This window comes from Herpailurus yagouaroundi, unplaced genomic scaffold (genome assembly GCF_014898765.1).
Source record: "Herpailurus yagouaroundi ecotype Mexico unplaced genomic scaffold, PumYag 199, whole genome shotgun sequence".
Taxonomy (NCBI): domain Eukaryota; kingdom Metazoa; phylum Chordata; class Mammalia; order Carnivora; family Felidae; genus Herpailurus; species Herpailurus yagouaroundi.
Window position 1 is genome coordinate 13,911,059 of NW_024412430.1, and position 17,895 is coordinate 13,928,953.

The 17,895-nt window shown below is 49.0% G+C and overlaps 1 protein-coding gene across 1 annotated transcript in view; it reads left to right on the forward strand.

Annotated features, from left to right (window-relative positions):
• Window positions 1–2,063: 2,063 nt before the first annotated feature.
• The window catches only part of SMARCA2 (SWI/SNF related BAF chromatin remodeling complex subunit ATPase 2), a 185,551-nt gene continuing 169,719 nt past the window's right edge, over window positions 2,064–17,895 (forward strand). The window contains exons 1-2 of the mRNA XM_040449259.1: window positions 2,064–2,193; window positions 16,552–16,812. Of these exons, the coding sequence (XP_040305193.1) occupies window positions 16,588–16,812 (225 nt within the window). The 5' untranslated portion in view covers window positions 2,064–2,193; window positions 16,552–16,587. The remainder of the gene's footprint in view (window positions 2,194–16,551; window positions 16,813–17,895) is intronic.

The window sequence follows — 17,895 nt, forward strand, 5'->3', positions numbered from 1 at the left end:
GCACTTATTCACAGGGAAGAAAATGTGTGAGGTTGGCATGCCAGGGAAACAAATTAGGCCTGAAAAAGAATTAAAACCTGATATTCACTAATGTGATAAGCATTGCCATTAGGCGAAAGCCCTTTTACAGACAACTCGGTTACCTGGCTATGTTATTAGTTGCGATTTATTAGGCAGGTAGAAGGTAATACTTTTACCACATTGCCACTTTTAAGGTTTCTCACTGTTTATTTCCCGGTTAAAAGTTATACTGGCATATCTTCAGGCAGAAAATAAGTTCTTGCGGTAGCTTCTTCAGGGCCTACTATATTTTGTTTCTCTTAGATGCATCCTCTTTTGTTGTCTTGAGGTGCGCTTTGGGACAGCCAGGACATTATAACACTAAAGTTATCAAGTCAGTAACAAAGCCTTAGAAAACTACAGGGCGGTTGACATTGACACTCCCAGCCGCCTGAACTTGATGCCCTTGCAAACAAACTCCACTTCCCCCAGCAGTGGACCAGCAGTGCAGACAGTTTTTGCCATTGAATGACCAAATGCAGCATTGTATGTTCTTTCCATTACCTCTTGCCTTCACCTTCCTCAGTACATAGTGTTAAGCATCCTGGAACTGCATTTCAGAGGCCGTTGCTCCGAGTCAATTTTGCAACAGCAAAACGGTCTTAAAATAGGATTTTACTCCAGGGGGAAAATCCTCAACCAAATAGTCACGGTGCACTTTGAATGACTAATTGAAGCCATTACATTACAAAATAAGGGATACATCCTGCTTTTCATAACACTGCCATATAGGAACAGTTTTAAGAGTCAAGTACTTCCATTAATCTGAGTCTAAAATAATAGGCCCCTGATTTAAAATCTCCTAACATTCTTTCACACTTCATAAAACTAAAAATAAAATTGTCTCAGCAAACACTGACCTATTCGTCCAGCCAAAGAACTATATTTCAAGGAGAATTGGAACAAGAGGTCTCAAAACTGCCAAGTGCCAGCAGCTTGGTGTTGGTAGCCTTAATTGGTGTTAAATGTGGGGTGGGAGAGGAGACACTATGGGCTACAGAGAATAAGAGATTTATTCCCCTTCTTAAATCAAAAGCAGATTCCATGCTTCAAATGTCCCTTAACCCGCTCGCTCCGCCCCCACGGGGTTGTTCTTTCCATATTTTTGTATATATTTTACAGGAAGATGACAGGTGAGGGAAGCTTAAAGTGCCCTATCTGGTCCACAAAGTAAACAGAGGGGTTAGGGTGGGATTATTTATTTACAAGGCGTTCAGTCTCTCAGCTGTTTTCCCCTCATTGGCATTTGGAAGCTTGCCGTCCTTTAGAAAAGAGACAGATTTGGCAGGAATGTTCTTTGTGCCCGCCTCCCTTTTTACCGGGGAGAAAGGGGGCAGATTTATAATTACAACCTGGAGCGGAGTGTTGGGGGCGGGGGGGAGAAAAAGTTTCAACCGGCACGACAATGCCTGTTTTTGCTTTTCATGGTCAGCACCGTGCCACACACAGCTTTGGTACCACTCGGAGCCCTCTCCCCGGTCCCCTCCCTCTCCCTCTGCAGGCTCGCTCCGGCAGGCGGAGGCACAGTTAAATTCCAGCACCTTCTCCACATACCCCCAAACTACTACGCGCTATTACTACGGATGCCCTCCCTCTCGCTCGGGCTCCTCTGCTTCCCCAGCCTCCCCGGGGCGCCCCGCAGCGCCCCTGCAGGAGGACGGCGGGGAGAGAGAGGGATAACGGGCGCCCAACTCCACCCGGGCTTGGGGCTCTCTGCGTCCTGCGCAGTTTCTCTGCTCCAGGCACAAGCACGGCCCGAGAGCCGGCGCCTTGCAGACACACACGGATCCACGCATACAGTAGAGCCGTCTCGATCCACATTCTTGCACACCGCCCCCTCCTTCCCCCCGAGCTCCCGGAGTCGCTGAGCGGGGCGAGTGACAGGCGCGTCCCGCCAACCCGCGTCCGGGCGGGCAGGGAGGAGCGGCGCGCGGGGCCAACTGCGGCGCGTCTTCCGGCGCCCGTGGAGGCGGCGAGGGTGGGACGCGGGGCGGAGCCCGAGTTTAGGAAGAGGAGGGGATGGCTGTCATCAATGAAGTCATATTCATAATCTAGTCCTCTCTCCCTCTGTTTCTGTACTCTGGGTGACTCAGAGAGGGAAGAGATTCAGCCAGCACACTCCTCGCGAGCAAGGTAAATATAACTTACAACTCCTTTCTCCTCTTTCCCCTCCCTCCGGCCTCCTGGCTGCAGCCGCCGCACAAACCCCTCCGGCACCGCGCCGCCTTCGCCGGGGATTATTCATTATTATCCTAATTATTATTTATTGTGCATGCACGGAGACCAAAACAAACAGGCGGGCCAACCGCCACAACAACAAAAAAAGCCCGCCTCCTCCCCGCGGGCCTCAGGTGGAATGCTCTAACGACAGCTCCCGGGCGGCGGTGGAAGAAACGGGAAAGTTTCAACCGAACCTTGCTGTTCTAATAATAACAGTAATAATTACTACTTCAAGGAGGCGAGGGAGGGGGGGGAATCCCAACAAACCACAGCCTTGACCCTAGGTAGGCAGTCAGCGACGCGCTGCCAACTCAAGGTTGCAACACACACACACACACACACACACACACACACACACACACACACACTGTCGACAAGGTTGCAATCCCCCCCATCCACTTAAAGCTGGGGGAGGGGGCACGGAGGAGGGGAAAGGCTGGAGGACCCGGGAGGAGGATGGAAAGGCGACAGTTCACCCCGAGGAGTCCTCCCCGGAAGAGTTGGAAGGGGAGCGAGAGAGGAGGGCGAGGTGCCCGGGCTGGCGGCGGGGCGCCAACGAACGCTGCTGCCACCCGCTTCCCGGGGACTTGTTTAAAGGGCTCCGGTTGCCGAGACGCGAGCGGATCTCGGCGGGAGAAGCCGGAGCTGGCGCGCCGAAGAGGCGGCCGCCACGCCGCGGGGCCGGTGCGTGCCGGATCGGAGGTGTCACCTCCAGTTTGCGGGTTCCCTCGGGCGGGGATGAAGACGCTGACCGGTAGGCAGGCCTTTAGGCAAAGCGGCTATCTGGGGGCTGCGCCGGGGCTCTGCGGAGACGTCCCTGCCCCTGGTACCTGGCGGCCGCGCGGGCTCGGGTGTTGAAGTTCGGGGTGTCCTGCCCGGGCCGCACTGCTGGTACGGAGGGAGGAGGCCCCAAAGAAGGAGGTCGGAGGTGCCCGCCGGGCTCAGTTACCCTGCCCTCCCCCTCCCGGGGTTTGTTTTCTTTTGCTTGGCGTCCTCCCCTAGCTTGAACCGCGGGAACCTCGGGCGTGGGTCGCCCGCGATCGTCCGGGTGCTAGGGGCGCGCTGGGGCCCGGCAGAGCCACCGTGGCTGCGGGCCGGGAGGCCATGATCCGGATAATCCTCTCTGCCTGACTGTCACAAACAGGACCCGCGCGCACCAGGGCAGCAGTGGTGGCGTTCGCCGGAGAAGGGGAAGGGCTGCGGGGGGGGCGGGGGAGGAGGGAGGGGGTGGCGAGGGCGGGAGGCGGGGAGACCGGGTGGGAGCCTCCTCCCAACGATGACACGCACCCCTTCCTTCTCGCTCCCTGCTTTCGAGTTTGCTTTATTCCCATCCCAACCTGGTTTACCCCTTCCTCTGTTCTCCCCCTCCATCCGGCCGTCTTCCCTCCTCCCGTTTGCGTTGCAAAACAGGGCCATGCCATCTGCAAAGGTGTCGCGATGCACTTCCCCAAATAACCGGTCCGGCGTGCCAGCCCCTAGGCTCCCTACGGCTTCGGGCACACACCGAGCCTGGTGCTCCGGGTGCCCCGCACCAGGCCTCGCCGCCTGGGCGCAGTTGCACCGCGCGGGGCGGGGCGCAGCAGTGCGGGCTCCAGGGGACACCCGCGCCCCGGTCCCGGCACTCGGCCGGTTTCCGGTACACGCGGGGAAATCGCCTCCTGCCAGTGTCTTCGCGCTCGCCCCTGCCTCCGCCGCCTGGATTGCATTATTATTTTTATCCGGGTTGCAGCTTGCGGCGGATCCTGGTGAGCGCGGGGCAGGCCGGACTGCTGGGGGTGGGGGGGTGGGGGTGGAGGGAAGTTGGACACGGATCAGGCAGGGAAAAAAAAAAAAGTTTGGCAGGGCGGCTAAGTAGGGAGAGGGGTGGGAGGGGGCGGCGAGCTCCCGCAGCTCGCGTCTCCGCGCCTTCGGGGCCGGCGCGAGTGTGTCTGCGCGTGAGTGTGAGTGTGTGTTGTGCGCGCCGGGGCCAGTGCGTCGCGAGCAGAGGCGCCGGCAGCCGCCGGGAGCCCGGGGAGGACCAGGCGAGGTTTGGTGGCGGAGGCTGGTGGGGGTGGCGTGTGCGTGTGGCTGCGAGTGTGAGTGTGAGTGTGCGCGCGCGAGCGGCGGAGAATCAGGAAGTCACAGCAGCGAAGCGCACACAGACATGTTTGATCGCCGTGACATGACGCGCGCGAGGGAGGAAGCGGCGGCGGCGGCGGGGGCCGGGCCGCGGGCTCGGGCGCGGGCCTAGGGCTCCGGCGGGGAGACCCGCTCCGCCCGCGCCGCCGCCGCAGGCTCGGCGAGCCCCGCTCCTCTTTTTGTTCCGCGTCCCCCAGGTAAGGAGCCTGCGCCGGCGCCGCCCGCTGAGTGCCGAGCTTTCCAGCTCTTTCCCAGCCGGCCCCCTCTGGTCTCCCGGCTTGCCTTTCCTGCAAAGTCAGGCAGGCGGAGGGGGGTGGGGGGGGGCGGGAAGCGGGCTCCTCGCCCTCCGATCGATCGCGTGGAAAACTTTCCAGCGGGAAGCACCGTAAGGGGCAAGAAGAAGAAGGCCTTGCTGGGTGCTGTCGCTTGTCAGTTCTTTCTCCTCTGGGTCCGGGGAGTGGAGTCGCTGCGCCCTGGGGCTGTTGCACATTCAAACTTTGGGCCTAAACGTGCCTCCCAACTCTCGCAGGATTTACTCCAGCAATAAAATAAATATTCAAAGTCGTCCATTTGGTCTTGCCAGGCGTTTGGATTTCATAAGAGAAGGACACGGGCTTGGGAGTCGAGGAAAGTGGGGGTGTTGTGCAGAATCCATTCCTTCTTTAATGTCTGCGCCGGGTGTTATGTAATTTTGGTAGCACATGGGTGCAAAAGCCCACATTGGGCTTCTCCCCTCCTTTGTTTATATAACTTTTGGGAGAGTTTTGCAAGGTTTCGCCTTTTTTCCTTCCTCCCTAATCTGATGGACGTTGGTGCTTTGGAAACAACAAAGCCACCGGGGTTAATACCTTTATGGAGAGGTGTCATCATTGTGCTCCGGTCATTAGGTAGACTGTATTCCTAAGTATGTGTAATGTTAGAGCATAAGGAAGGCATTAAGGGTACACGTTTGTCTACTTCATGGAGTGGTTATTTTTAACGTCTGTGCGTCATGAGCAGCAGAGTTAAATTTTAAACTTCCATTTCAAAGGACTTTTTTATTTACACCTGGTTGTTTCGTGCTTGTGGGAGCAGAATGCCTGTATGAACAGAAAGATTGTTGCTGGCTTGTTGGGTAGAAGAAAATTTCTGTCTAACCACCTAAGACTCAGAAGGCCCTGAGAGCTGTACTAAAATCAAAGCCATGCCCAATATTATGTGTGTGTATCTGCACTTCTATATGCACATTCAAATTTTTCAGTAATATTTTCCATCAGTAATTTGGGGGGGCCACTGCCCCAGGCTTGTTTGCCAACACTAGACTTGGTAAGCTTCCAGCCTACTTTTAGCACACTGGTTAAGTGTTAAGAGGTGTGGCAGGTTTGAATCCAAGTTGGGTCATTGTTATGCAAATCCAGACACACTTTCTCTTTTAGGGATCTAATTGCGCTTTTATTCTCCTGGACTTTTTTTTTTTTTTAAGCTCCCTGACAACTCAAATGTCTGCGACTGGAGAAGAGGGGATTTGGAGATACCTATTAGGTACCAAAGATATTTATTGCCGTGGACAGAGAAACAAACCCCAAACCTGGACACCGCGGTCCATTTCCCTTGTTGGAGGCATTAAAAAGAGATGCCTTATGGGTAAAGCACATTGTGAAATAAATTAGGAGTTTGGATTATCGGAACCCTTGAAGAATTGTCAGAGGTGAGGGAGTTCTTCCTTCAATGCAGGCTTTCTCTTATGAGTGACATCAGTTACATCCCAGCACCGCGACTAGCTGCACTGTGGCGTCTCAGAAAATATTCACCGCAAGAGTGTGTTCAAAGCAGCTTTAGATCTTTTCTTTTGTTCGGTTTTAAAGTGGTTTTTGAGCATTTCTCGTCAAGTTTCTTGAAAAGTGCTTTGACCAACACCTGAGGCTTGGAATTGACAAAAAAAAAAAAAAAAAAAAAAAAAAAGCGTCCCTGCTTGTATTATACCCTTAATGCTTGAATTCTGTTTCAAATATTTCTGGCAGCATAACTGGAAAGTAACAGTTTGGCAAATAATTATTTTAAAACTTTTTTTCTTTGATTCAGATAAGTCATTTACAGGCCAGTATAAAAGCACATTCCATTCTTTCCAGGAGACAATTGTGATGCCCCTCATATTACTGTAGTATTTTCGACATTTCATTTTAAAGGCTTATTATGTATTGGAGCAAGACCATAAAAGAGAAAACTTTCATAAATTATAAAAGTGGTAGTGTCCTCCAGTGTTTTCATGGCCCCTTTTCCCCCCCGTTTAGAAGTCTTCCTTTGTAAACAAGGCCTTTGTTTGTCAAACTCCCCTAGGTCAGCAGCTTTTTGATACCCCAGAGAAATAATAAATCACGATTTGTGACATCTTGACATGTTTGCCCTCACCTCGCGTTATCGGGGGGAGTGTTCGTAGGACCTGATTTCAACCAGCGTGAGTTCTGAGTTTCACTGCTTGTGGTCGAGATGATTTTAAGGGAAGCCATGGATGGTTTGTTGCTTAACATGAGTGGACTTGGAAAACTCCCTGTATATGAGTCACATTTCTCTTCTGTGGCATTTCTGGTGAACAGATGAGAAAATTTCCCTAATGGGAAAGCCATATTTGGGAGCGACTTCTGATTTCCTCTTGTCACTTTTTTTTTTTTTTTTTTTTTAATGTGAAAGAATTATCTTTTGGATCACTCCTTGTCCTTAACTGTGTTAGGTAGATTGTGTCAGACCAACAGAGGAGGCTGAATTTTCTGTCGTCTTTGGAAGGGTTTGTATTATGGAACTTTAGTCTCTAGCCAGTTATAAAAGTCCTGGGTCATTCTATAAGGAGTTGGGAACAGAAAATACAGATGGTGGTGAAGTTATTTGGTAGAGTATTTAGGAAGGCCTGAGATGTTTCTTTTTTGCTACATAGAAAGCCATGACTTTATGTTTACCAGGGAATATAGAAGTCTAAACCTCAGTTCTGCCAGTCATGAAAGATAGCGTATTTATTTTGACGTATTTATCAGCCAAGTTAAAGGGGATCTTGCAACCTGGGTTTGGAAAACTTTACAATCTTATTGTTTATGATGACTTTATTTTCTCTCCTGTTAATAGAGTACTTTTCCTTGAAAGCATTCAGGGTACATTCGAGATTTTAAAGATACAGTCAAATTTGGGGCGCCTAGGTGGCTCAGTCGGTTGAGCATCCAACTTCGGCTCAGGTCATGAGCTCACAGTCTGTGAGCTCGAGCCCTGTGTCGGGCTCTGTGCTGACAGCTTGGAGCCTGGAGCCTACTTTAGATTCTGTGGCTCCCCCTCTCTCTCTGCCCTCCCCTGCTTGTGCTCGCTCTCTCTCTCTCTCTCTCAAAAATAAACATTAAAAAAATTAAGAAAAGATACAGTCAAATATAAGTTTTAAAGATGCAGTCAAAGATGCTTGAATAATTATACCTTAGCAAAACATATAATAGAGCTGATGAAATTCAGCAGCTATGTAGCTGGGTCTTTAGGGTGTTGAATATAAACATCATTTAATCTTAATTATGAGCGAATAACTCATTAATTCTCTCATTTGGAATGATGGTGTAGATACGGAATACGGGATTTTTGACTCAGATACTGACGTAAGTGGTGCCCTTCTGGACTTCTGGATTTATAATATGTGATTCTTTAATTGAAGCTAACTATGAATTGTGATGATATCTTCGTATGCAAGACTTTCAGAACATTCAGACAGTTATAATCAGGCCATATGCCTGTATGATGTAAAACCTTTAAAAATCACAATATTCTGTTGTATTTTTAGGTGTGGAAGCATCAACTTAAGCTTTGGTCTCATACCAAGACATCATCCACTGCTTTGCAAGCACTGATGCATTAGAAACTTTTTGGAAACCGAACTAATTTCAATTCAGGCTGACCCTTTTGTGAAGTGTTGAGTGGCGTCCACGGAATAGAAACAAATTTGAAGTTTCAAAACCATTAAATATAATTATAACTCCGCCCCTCCTCCCCTTTTTTAAAAAACGGAATTCCGAATTGGGAAATTTAAGTCACTTAAAAATAGACAAAATGTCTCTGAGCAAAAAGATCGAGATATATTGTTTTGTAGGTTAACAGCAGTCCAAGGAGATCCCCTTATCATTTTGTGTTTGGATTGTGTTTTTCTTGTTTAGGATGACTGTATATTTCTTCACCTCCTTCATGTTGTGTATTCCAGTTGTTAGCATCCCACTGGGACATAAGTCATTGAACTTGGAAATTCAGTGTACATGACCAACGTCCGCCCCCATCTTCCCCCAGTGCCTTTGAAGTGGGTGCGTGTTTAGCTTTGCAGTATCTGCAACTCTTCTGTACTTTGCTGCCACGCTGTATTTATACATGTGCTCAAATGCTATTAAGCAAAGCCCATAATTCCGTAAAAAGTAAACAACGTACAGTTGAGAATTTGTGTTTTAAAGAATGTACCTGAACATGACAAGCTATTGAATAACATCAGGTCAACTGCGCAGACCCCATGACGCAGGGAGAGGTCAGGGTGAGCTGTGATGGGTCTAGGGGATAGATAAGGTCTTTGAGATGGGGTAGCCTTATGACCAGAGGAGGGTAGGGGTGGAGGAGGTGGGCTACTGATCATCAGAGGAAAATCCAGAGCTCACAGGGACCAGTCTGAAGACTCCATGAGAAGGCATTTGACCTGAGAAGAGACCTGTCAGAGAAAGAGGTTCCAGCCAGAGAGGATTTGCGGAAGGGATGGTGAATTATCCATAGGGATAAATCCATAGGGATAAGATTATCCAGTATGCGTTGGAGGCTTGTCTCAGAAGTTTTGAGCAGGGAATTCATGATCGAAAATATTGCAGATTCACATGTGGATTCAAGTCCAGGGTGGGAATTGAAGCCATTAAAAGGATCCTCGTGATAATGCACATTTTTACACCCCAGCTCACAAGGTAGCACATCTTTTACTTGATTTATATCAAAATTGTGGTTGTAGCCAGCGACTCTTTTGCCTATTTTTTTGTAGATGAAGAACCTGAAACTTGAACAGCTCAAATGAGCTATGTGGCAATTTTTTTTTTTTTTTATGGCATGTTAACGTGTAAACAGCCATTGTCCATTTTAATTGCAGTGAACTTGAAGGGCTCCTTCTTGAACTTTTGTTGCTACTGAGAAAGTCAGGGCATATTAAAACCCATCCGTCACATACCTGGGGTCTGTTCAGCGAATAAGAGTCGAGTTTTACTGCCAACTCCAAGTGTGCCATCTCAGAGAGCAGAGTTTGTAAAATATCTATTTCCGACTCTTAGGTGTTTAATGTACTAATAAAGTTATCTTAGCAGACAGAGCAGGAAGTGGCTATCATTGATTCCTAGCAGCATCCCAACCGAGGTTGCCTCGCAAACGGGCCTAAGAGAACCTAGGAAGGATGGTTTGCACCTGTAAGGTATACACAAGCTATTACATTTCACGGTGGCCTGCTGTGAAACTAGTTTTTGTCGGTTTGGTTTTGACTGATTGCCTAGCCGTTCAGGTTCAACTGAGTGTTAGAAACGACAGTAATTCATGATAACCTTTATGCCTACCAATGGACATGGGTCCTGGCTTAGAAGGATGTTCTGCTGAAGTGCTTTTGTTGCTGAGGGACTTCTTCTGGGTACTTTGGGTTTTCTCGGAAGCAGGCACCCTCCTTTAAAGACTTTGTCCTTTGTGGAAATGTTGGCTGTCCTCACAGAGGAGGTCTTGGGATTGTATCCCAGGTAGGCTCTCGGAAGAAGGCGACTCAGCAGGATGTGCAAGGTGATAATGTTAAGATAATGTTCCTGTTGAGCGTGGCTCCCAGGATGGTGGGGCAGTAATTAGCCGCTACAGTGTTTGTGTGATCTTCTGTCCCTCTCTCGCGCAGAGCTGCCATAGAGACTTTTCCAGGTCTGACTCTGGGCAAGGATGGTCCCAAAGCAGGTTATTTGAAGGGAGGGCAGCAGCTAACATCCTAACCTGTTTCCTTGACCGAAGGACAGAAGGGTTCACAGACGCCTGACAAACAGAGCAATTTTTTTTAATCCAACCACATTTTATTTAATTTTGTTTTTTTTTAACTTTTTAAAAGTTCATTTATTTATTTTGAGAGGGAGAGAGAGAGAGAGAGGAAGAGAGAGAGAGAGAGAGAGAGAGAGAGAGAGAAAGAGAGAGAGAGCCTCAAGCAGGCTCTGCACTATCAGCACAGAGCCCAACTCAGGGCTGGAACTCACAAACCGTGAGATCATGACCTGAGCCGAAATCAAGAGTCGGATGCTTAACCGACTGAGCCACCCAGGCGCCCCAAATCCAACCACTTTTTCAAACATATTCAACTTTGAATGGGAAACTGACAGGAAGCCCTGGGAGAAAAATGTTTTCCACGCTCTTCTAGAGTTTTGGGTCCAGTACGAGTCATGTTTTTGTTGTTGTTGTTTTAACGTTTATTTATTTTTGGGACAGAGAGAGACAGAGCATGAACGGGGGAGGGGCAGAGAGAGAGGGGGACACAGAATTGGAAGCAGGCTCCAGGCTCTGAGCCATCAGCCCAGAGCCTGACGTGGGGCTCGAACTCACGGACCGCGAGATTGTGACCCACCTGAAGTCGGACGCTTAACCAACTGAGCCACCCAGGCGCCCCAAGTACGAGTCATGTTTAACTTCAAGCCCAGCACGGTTTTCATCGTGGTGCAAATCATGCCGCACACTGTTGAAAGTTGCTTGTCCCAGACCCAGAAGCAGGAGGGCTTTGGTAATGTTTCACTGTCTATCCAAGCAACCTTGGTCTCTGAAAAAGAAACTTCTGGTAGATTTATTTCCTTTATCTTCCCTGCTGTTCTCCCCTTGCCCCGCGCCCCCGCCCCCCCCCTCCCCGTTAAGAATGGCAGCGCCCTGTGCTCCAGTTGGAGAAATGTTGTTACTTCTTGTAGGGGCATTATCAATCCCTTCGTGGAGAAAGCTACACAGAAAACGAGAAGCCCTTCGGGTCAGGAGATGTTCTGAATCAGCAAACAGACATAAAAAGAACTCTTATCTTAACTATCTCCTGAGCCTTGTAGTTTTCCCGTTAACAGCCAGAAAACTTTAAAAAGACCAGAGCTGCTCTCGGGGATGCGAACCGGGCCTGAGTTTTATTTCTAATATTCTACCTTTGACCCGTACCCCAGCCTTTCTGTCAGCCCAGCCGTGAGAAAGATGTGCTGCTGGATCTGAAAACGGTTCCTTATCGCATTTGGTAAAGAGTTATGTAAGGGGTGCTGTCTAGTCGACGTGGTTTTTTGCCCCCAAACCCTTTCGTGACTAGAAAACAAAAGTATCTAGGAAACAGTCATTCGTTCATTGGTTTGTTCCTCATTCATTCATTCATTCATACTTCTTTTTTTTTTTTTTTCAAGGCCTAGCTGAAATGTCACCTTCTCCGGGAAGCCTCCCCTGATCCCCTCTTCCTTCCTCCCTCCACCCTGCAGGCCGGCCCTCCTGTCTTGTGACTGCTCTGGACAGCCTTGGCTATACCCCTTCTTGTTTTGCAGGAGCTCCCCTTTGTTTTTGTTTTTTTTTTTTCCCCCCCCTCTCGCTGCTCTTTAAGGATAAGTCTTGTTTCCCTATCAGACTTGCAGAGCCTTGGGGTCAGCCCTTGGGCCTTTTCCTACATCTTACCTGCCTCATGCCCTTTGGATATTGAGGACAGGAGGCCCTCTGGCTGTTTGATTGGACATCACCAGCCTCCTTAGTTCATGACTCCACCTCCTATGATCCCTGCGGCTTCTCCTGTCTCTCCTTTCCTAGACTGATGGATCATCACAGCCAAATCCTGAGCCCTGCCTGCAAAATATCCCTCCCCTTCCACGCCCTTCTCTTTGCCTGCCTGCACATTGTTGCATTGTGCCGGGGGGGGGGGGGGGGGGGGTGGGGGGTGGCCAGTGGAAGCCCTCCACCCTGCTGGATGGCCTTGCCTGATGGGTCCCGTGGCTCAGTCCCGGGTCGGGGCTAGAGATAGAAAGCTCTCCTTACAGACGTGGCTTCTTTGGGCAAGCCGCGTGGTCCTTTCCTGACTTCCCGCCCTCACCTTTTCCGTGGGGATGTGACAAAAATGTATCCTCAATTGAAGTCGCTAACGTTACTGCAAAGCCCTTGCGGGTGCCTTTAAATATGACCCCAAGGGGGGCGGTCCTTGGTATCCTGGTTGATTGCGGTACCACGGTAAGGTACATATTTTGTCGTCGTTGTCACGGTTAGGCTGGCAACGCTTAGAGTTCCTTGGAGTTGAATTCCTATTTAATCTGCTCATGGCTGTGCTGGGACTTTTAGCTCAGGGGAGAGGGAGGAGGTTGGGGCTGAGGGAAGGTGTCTGTGGTAACTGCAGCTTTGCGAAGCTCTGAAGACTTTTATTTTAAAAACACACACTCCCCCGTTGTAAAGGCAGGGTCAGGACACAGAAAAGACAGGGTGTGATGTCTTGGCCAAGAACACAGCGGCCGGCCCTCTGGGGAGTGCATTATATGGAGGACAGGGGCTCCTCTCTCCTCCGCAGTGCGTGCACATGTGCATGGGGGCTGCCCCTGTGCCTTACCCTGTCCCCGCACCCCAGACACGTTTCCTTCATTGTATCAGCCACATAATTGTGGAACAGGCTGTGCTTTTCCGTGACAGTGTCCACCTCTCCCCTCTCTACCCCCCCAACAAATAACAGCAGAGTCTGAGCAGAGACCTGTCACTCCAACCTATCAAGGTGAGCTGAGCCGTCCCTTCCCCCCTCCACCCCCCCCAAACCCGGCTGGGCCCACCCCCATCCCTGCCTGTGGGCATCCTGTCATCAGTGCTTTGAAGCGGGAAGAAAGGGGGTCCATTCCGAGGGATACCCATGGCAGCGTTGGTGAAGGAGACACTGAGCTGGCCGACACTGGACTTCAAACCTTAACCACAGTGACTTTGGTAATAACCCGCGCCTCTTCCTGAGAGCTGAATGGCTTTGTAGTTTACACCCTGCGAGTTGCTTTGCGCTGTGGGAAAGTCTAGTTAGGTCCTCTCGAGGTGTGCCATAAAGGTGCCAGCAGAAACGAGGAGGGAGGGAGAAGGGGCCAGGGCTACGGACTCCTCTTGGAGAGTCACTCCTCTGCAGTATTATACCTGCGTGCTGGTGACCAGGCAGGAGTCCTGGGACAGCCCAGGTTCGGCCCTTGGAGGGACCCTCGTGAAGGCCACTGCACACAGGATTGCAGAAATCTTTGAGGTGCTTCGAGTCCTGCACGGGCAGGTTGCGGGGAGCCTGGAGATCCTCCTTTCTCTAGCTCAGAGGAACCAGAAAGACTGCAGAGGAAAAGCACTCTGGCCAGGGCCCCGCAGTTGGTGACGGTCCTGGAACGGGAAGACGAGCATCTGCCTCTCTGGATCTTTGGACACCCGGTGCCTTCGGAACAGCCAGAGTATCCCATCCAGGTTGTGTGATTGTGCAGATTGCTGCCCTCCCTTAGCAGGGGACAAGGGCCCTCGTCTCTCAAACTCCGCAGTGGCTCACAGCTATTTTCTTGCGTTGACCTGTGCTGTCTCACGGACAACATGCATCAGGCCCCTGCCTCGGAAGGTTCTCTTCTGATTAGAAAAGTTTCCCCCACGATACGTTCCCCTGTTGACATTCTACTGAAACGCCCAGTACTTTTCCGTCCCCTTTTCTTATCTCTTTTCCCCTTTAAGAAGCTTTTTAGTAGTTTCCTTTAACAAAAAATGAGGAGCATTCTTATGGGGCAGTATACAAGTATAATCCCAGCATTCCGCCACATTCCCAGATGAAAGCCACCACGTATGCACAGAGCAGTATTTCGGGAGAACGTAGATCAAAACATGAAACATGGAAAGTGGGACTCCTGGCTGAGCATTTGTATCTTCATTGTTCAGACTTGGGGTAGGTTACGGTAACAGCTGTTGAAGCCCATTTCAAGGTAAACCATAACAGGAAGTAAGCAATTTCCTTTTATTCACTAAAAAATAAAGGGGTGTATTAGTTTGCTGATATACATGAAAGAACATTATAACTTGTAGTACCTCTGAATTGACGTCAGCTTCCTAAATTTAAAATGCTGACTGGACCAGTGTATATGTGAGGGAGTGGCATGCAAAAAAAAAAAAAAAAAAAAAAAAACCAAAACCAAAAAACAGTTACTTCCGCCTGCTTTGTTAATCACAAAGAATAAATAATAACATTTGGCTCTCTAGTGGATCCAAGGCTATAATTCACCCTTGAAGCTTCCCTGTTGTTTTAGAAACCACTTCAACTGGGTTCTGAGTCCCGTCTTGGATCAGCAAAACACTGTTACGATCACTCCCAGGTAGCCTCCCACTGCTCCCTGTTTTGGCCCTAATTCATTTATCAGAATGGCTTAAATTCTTGCCTACACTCCTTGGATCTCTTTGTGTGAACGTAGCTCAGGCACAGATTACTCTCTAATTTTTATTTATAAAATAACTGACTCTGTTAATAAATAGTTTGCTCTTGGTATTCCTGGGCTGTTTATTCACATCTTTTTTTTAAATTATTAATATTATAAAGTTTATTTATTCATTTTGAGAGAGAGAGAGAGGGCATGAGCAGGGGAGGGGAAGAGAGAGGGAGAGACAGAATCCCAAATAAGCTCTGAGCTTTTCAGCACAGAGCCCGAGGCGGGGCTCGAACCCACGAACTGTGAGATCGTGACCTGAGCTGAAACCAAGTGTCAGATGCTCAACTGACCAAACCACCCAGGCACTACTACGTCTCTTTTTTATTGAGCACTTCCTACATGCGGGGACACAGAGGAGTGCAGAAGAGCAAGACCCTTGCATTCCAGTGATTTAGCAGGAGGTGAAAGCAAGCAGGGAGCTAAGAATGGAACTAATGTGGCTTTTCGATGTGTTTCCCCTTTAACCTCGTTTCACCGCGTGGAAATACCCTGGCTGTGAGTGCCTGGGCCCCTATGGTTAATTCCACCCTGCCCCTAAGCCGTGGGTAAGCAAATTCACTTAGGGTGTCTCATTCTGTGTTCTGGGAGGTCGTCTGAGAGCAGAAAAGTGTTTGCATGTACAGGTGCACGGGTCCCCGATAACGAAAGGTCCAGTGTCACATTTCCTCTCACCAGTGGTCTTCACTGATGTCCGTCGGAATCTGGGAAACCGCTTATTTGCTCGTTTTGGCTCCTTTCCAAGATGTGAGGCATTTCCCCAGGGAGGGGGGAGGATGCCAAGAAATCTTGGAGTGTGGGTGATGGACTGTTTGCCGAAATCAGAGCACCGGAATCTCCACACCTAGTCTGTGCTGGGCCCGACCCAGTAGTCATGGATGACTCTTCTCGGGAATCTGGGACCCCAGAGAAGCTGAGGATGAATGCGTGGCCTCAACTCTCCAAGTGGTCGGCAGTTACTTAGCTGGCAGGAGGAACCGCAGTTTAAACTGTTTCTTCTGATCGCTTCTGGTACGGCGGAGGTGGTGGGGAAGATAAGGCTGCGTGAGGACTGGCTGCTTGCTTGGTGCCGGGCACGGAGCTGTTTTGGTACATGTGCCGACACTGCATTTCGGTCTCAGCTGGTGGTTGTTACATGTTGGGTATTTGGACCCATCTATCTATTTGACCCGGGCAACCCCCGCTTCTCCCTCGCCCCCCAACGGGCATTCCCTTTCGCTGTCAGTTTCTGAAATTGTACTCCTCTGGAGTTCTCTGTGAAGTTTCGAATGCTCACTTACTTATGAAAACGTGTCTTGGTTATGAAAACTTTCTTAGGGGTTTTATATTTTACTGGCTTTGGGGGGTTAATGACTCGTCAGGTGCCCAAGCCAGTAAGTAATGAACAGCATCTGTTGACTTGGGTAATAAATTTCAAACTTGTTTAGAATTCTGCTTATGTGTTAAATTTGAGTTTCTCCAGTGAGTCTTTTTTGTATCTTAGATGATTTATATCTTTCTGGGGAATCATTTAGAGTGTTCTTTTTTTTCCTTTTAAACAAGTGGTCTTCATAAAGACTAGGGCAGATGGATATATATCACACTCACTCAAACATCTGGACGAGACAGGGCAGTTCTGTTTGATGTTTGTTACAGAAATGGCACCATCAAATACTAACAACTGTTTCATTCTGATCTCAACATCATGCTTAAGACATTCCTTTCTCTTTCCTTCTTTCCAACGCAGTATCACTCTACTGACTGGCAGAGACAGGAGAAGTAGATGTCCACGCCCACAGACCCTGGCGCGATGCCCCATCCAGGGCCCTCGCCAGGGCCCGGACCCTCTCCTGGACCAATTCTTGGACCTAGTCCAGGACCCGGACCATCCCCAGGTTCTGTCCACAGTATGATGGGGCCGAGTCCCGGACCTCCCAGTGTCTCACACCCTATGCCAACAATGGGGTCTGCCGACTTCCCGCAGGAAGGCATACATCAAATGCATAAGGTAAGAGTTCATTTTCTTGTTCACTCTTGTCTTCTGAGTCATGGATGGCTAATATCCCTGATAACCCCCCCTTCTCTCTCTCTCTTTTTTTTTTTCCCCCTACTATTGTTAACAAGAGAATCAAGCTAGGACTCTGTTTTATCTTGTATGTTATTAAAAACATACGTTCTGAGGCTCTTTTTATTGTTACAGATGTTGTACAGGAAGATCAGATCTTGGGTTTTCGCAAAAGACTAGATAGAATATGCAGTTCTGACAGTCTGTGATTTGTAGGTTGCAGGTACCTTGGCCTGGTGAGTAAGTGTATTAGTGAGCGAGTCTTGGTTCTTTTCCAACCGTAGATGTTAAATAACATATCATCCGCGAATGTATGTATTGAAATTGATCCTTCCCTAAAAATGTTGACATTTATTTAAAAAAAAAAAAGATCCCACAGAGTGAAAAGAAAACAAGTCATTTCCTAAGGGATGTTTTTAAAAGACTGTATCGAAATAAAATAGTTTCTCGGGAATCCCTAAAATGCACTATGCTATCCCCATGTCAAGTGGCTTTATTCTGATTTTGGAAGAGGGCTGGGAGTTTGCAGAGTGCAGGTCCCTATCTGTTCGTGTCTGGACTAGGGTTATAATAATCTTCTGTTTATGAGGCTTGGATTGTTGCTGCAGGGATGATCATATCAGTACAACTTGGCATCAGGCCTTTGAGGGAGATGCAGAGAAGGGAGAGCAGCCTTTGGAGAAAGCCAGCAAGGGCCTGTGGGAGTTTGTTCTACTAGCCAGTGGAAATCAGTGAGGCCACAGCACGTGACCTCAGGGCTGTACCCGATGAGACACATAGAGGTTTTCCATCCCCTTTTTGGATGTCGTCACAGGTAGACGACAGGCATGGTGGGGCTGCCCCTTGGTATAAAGTAGGCAAGCCGTGGAAGATGCTGGTTTAAAACAGAAAGATTCCAGCAAAATAAAGCAAGTCTTTCCTCTAACTGTGTAGGACTATACAGGCCCATATTAAGGTAAAGCATCAGAGCCCAAATTTTATTTATTTATTTATTTATTTATTTATTTATTTATTTATTTATTTATT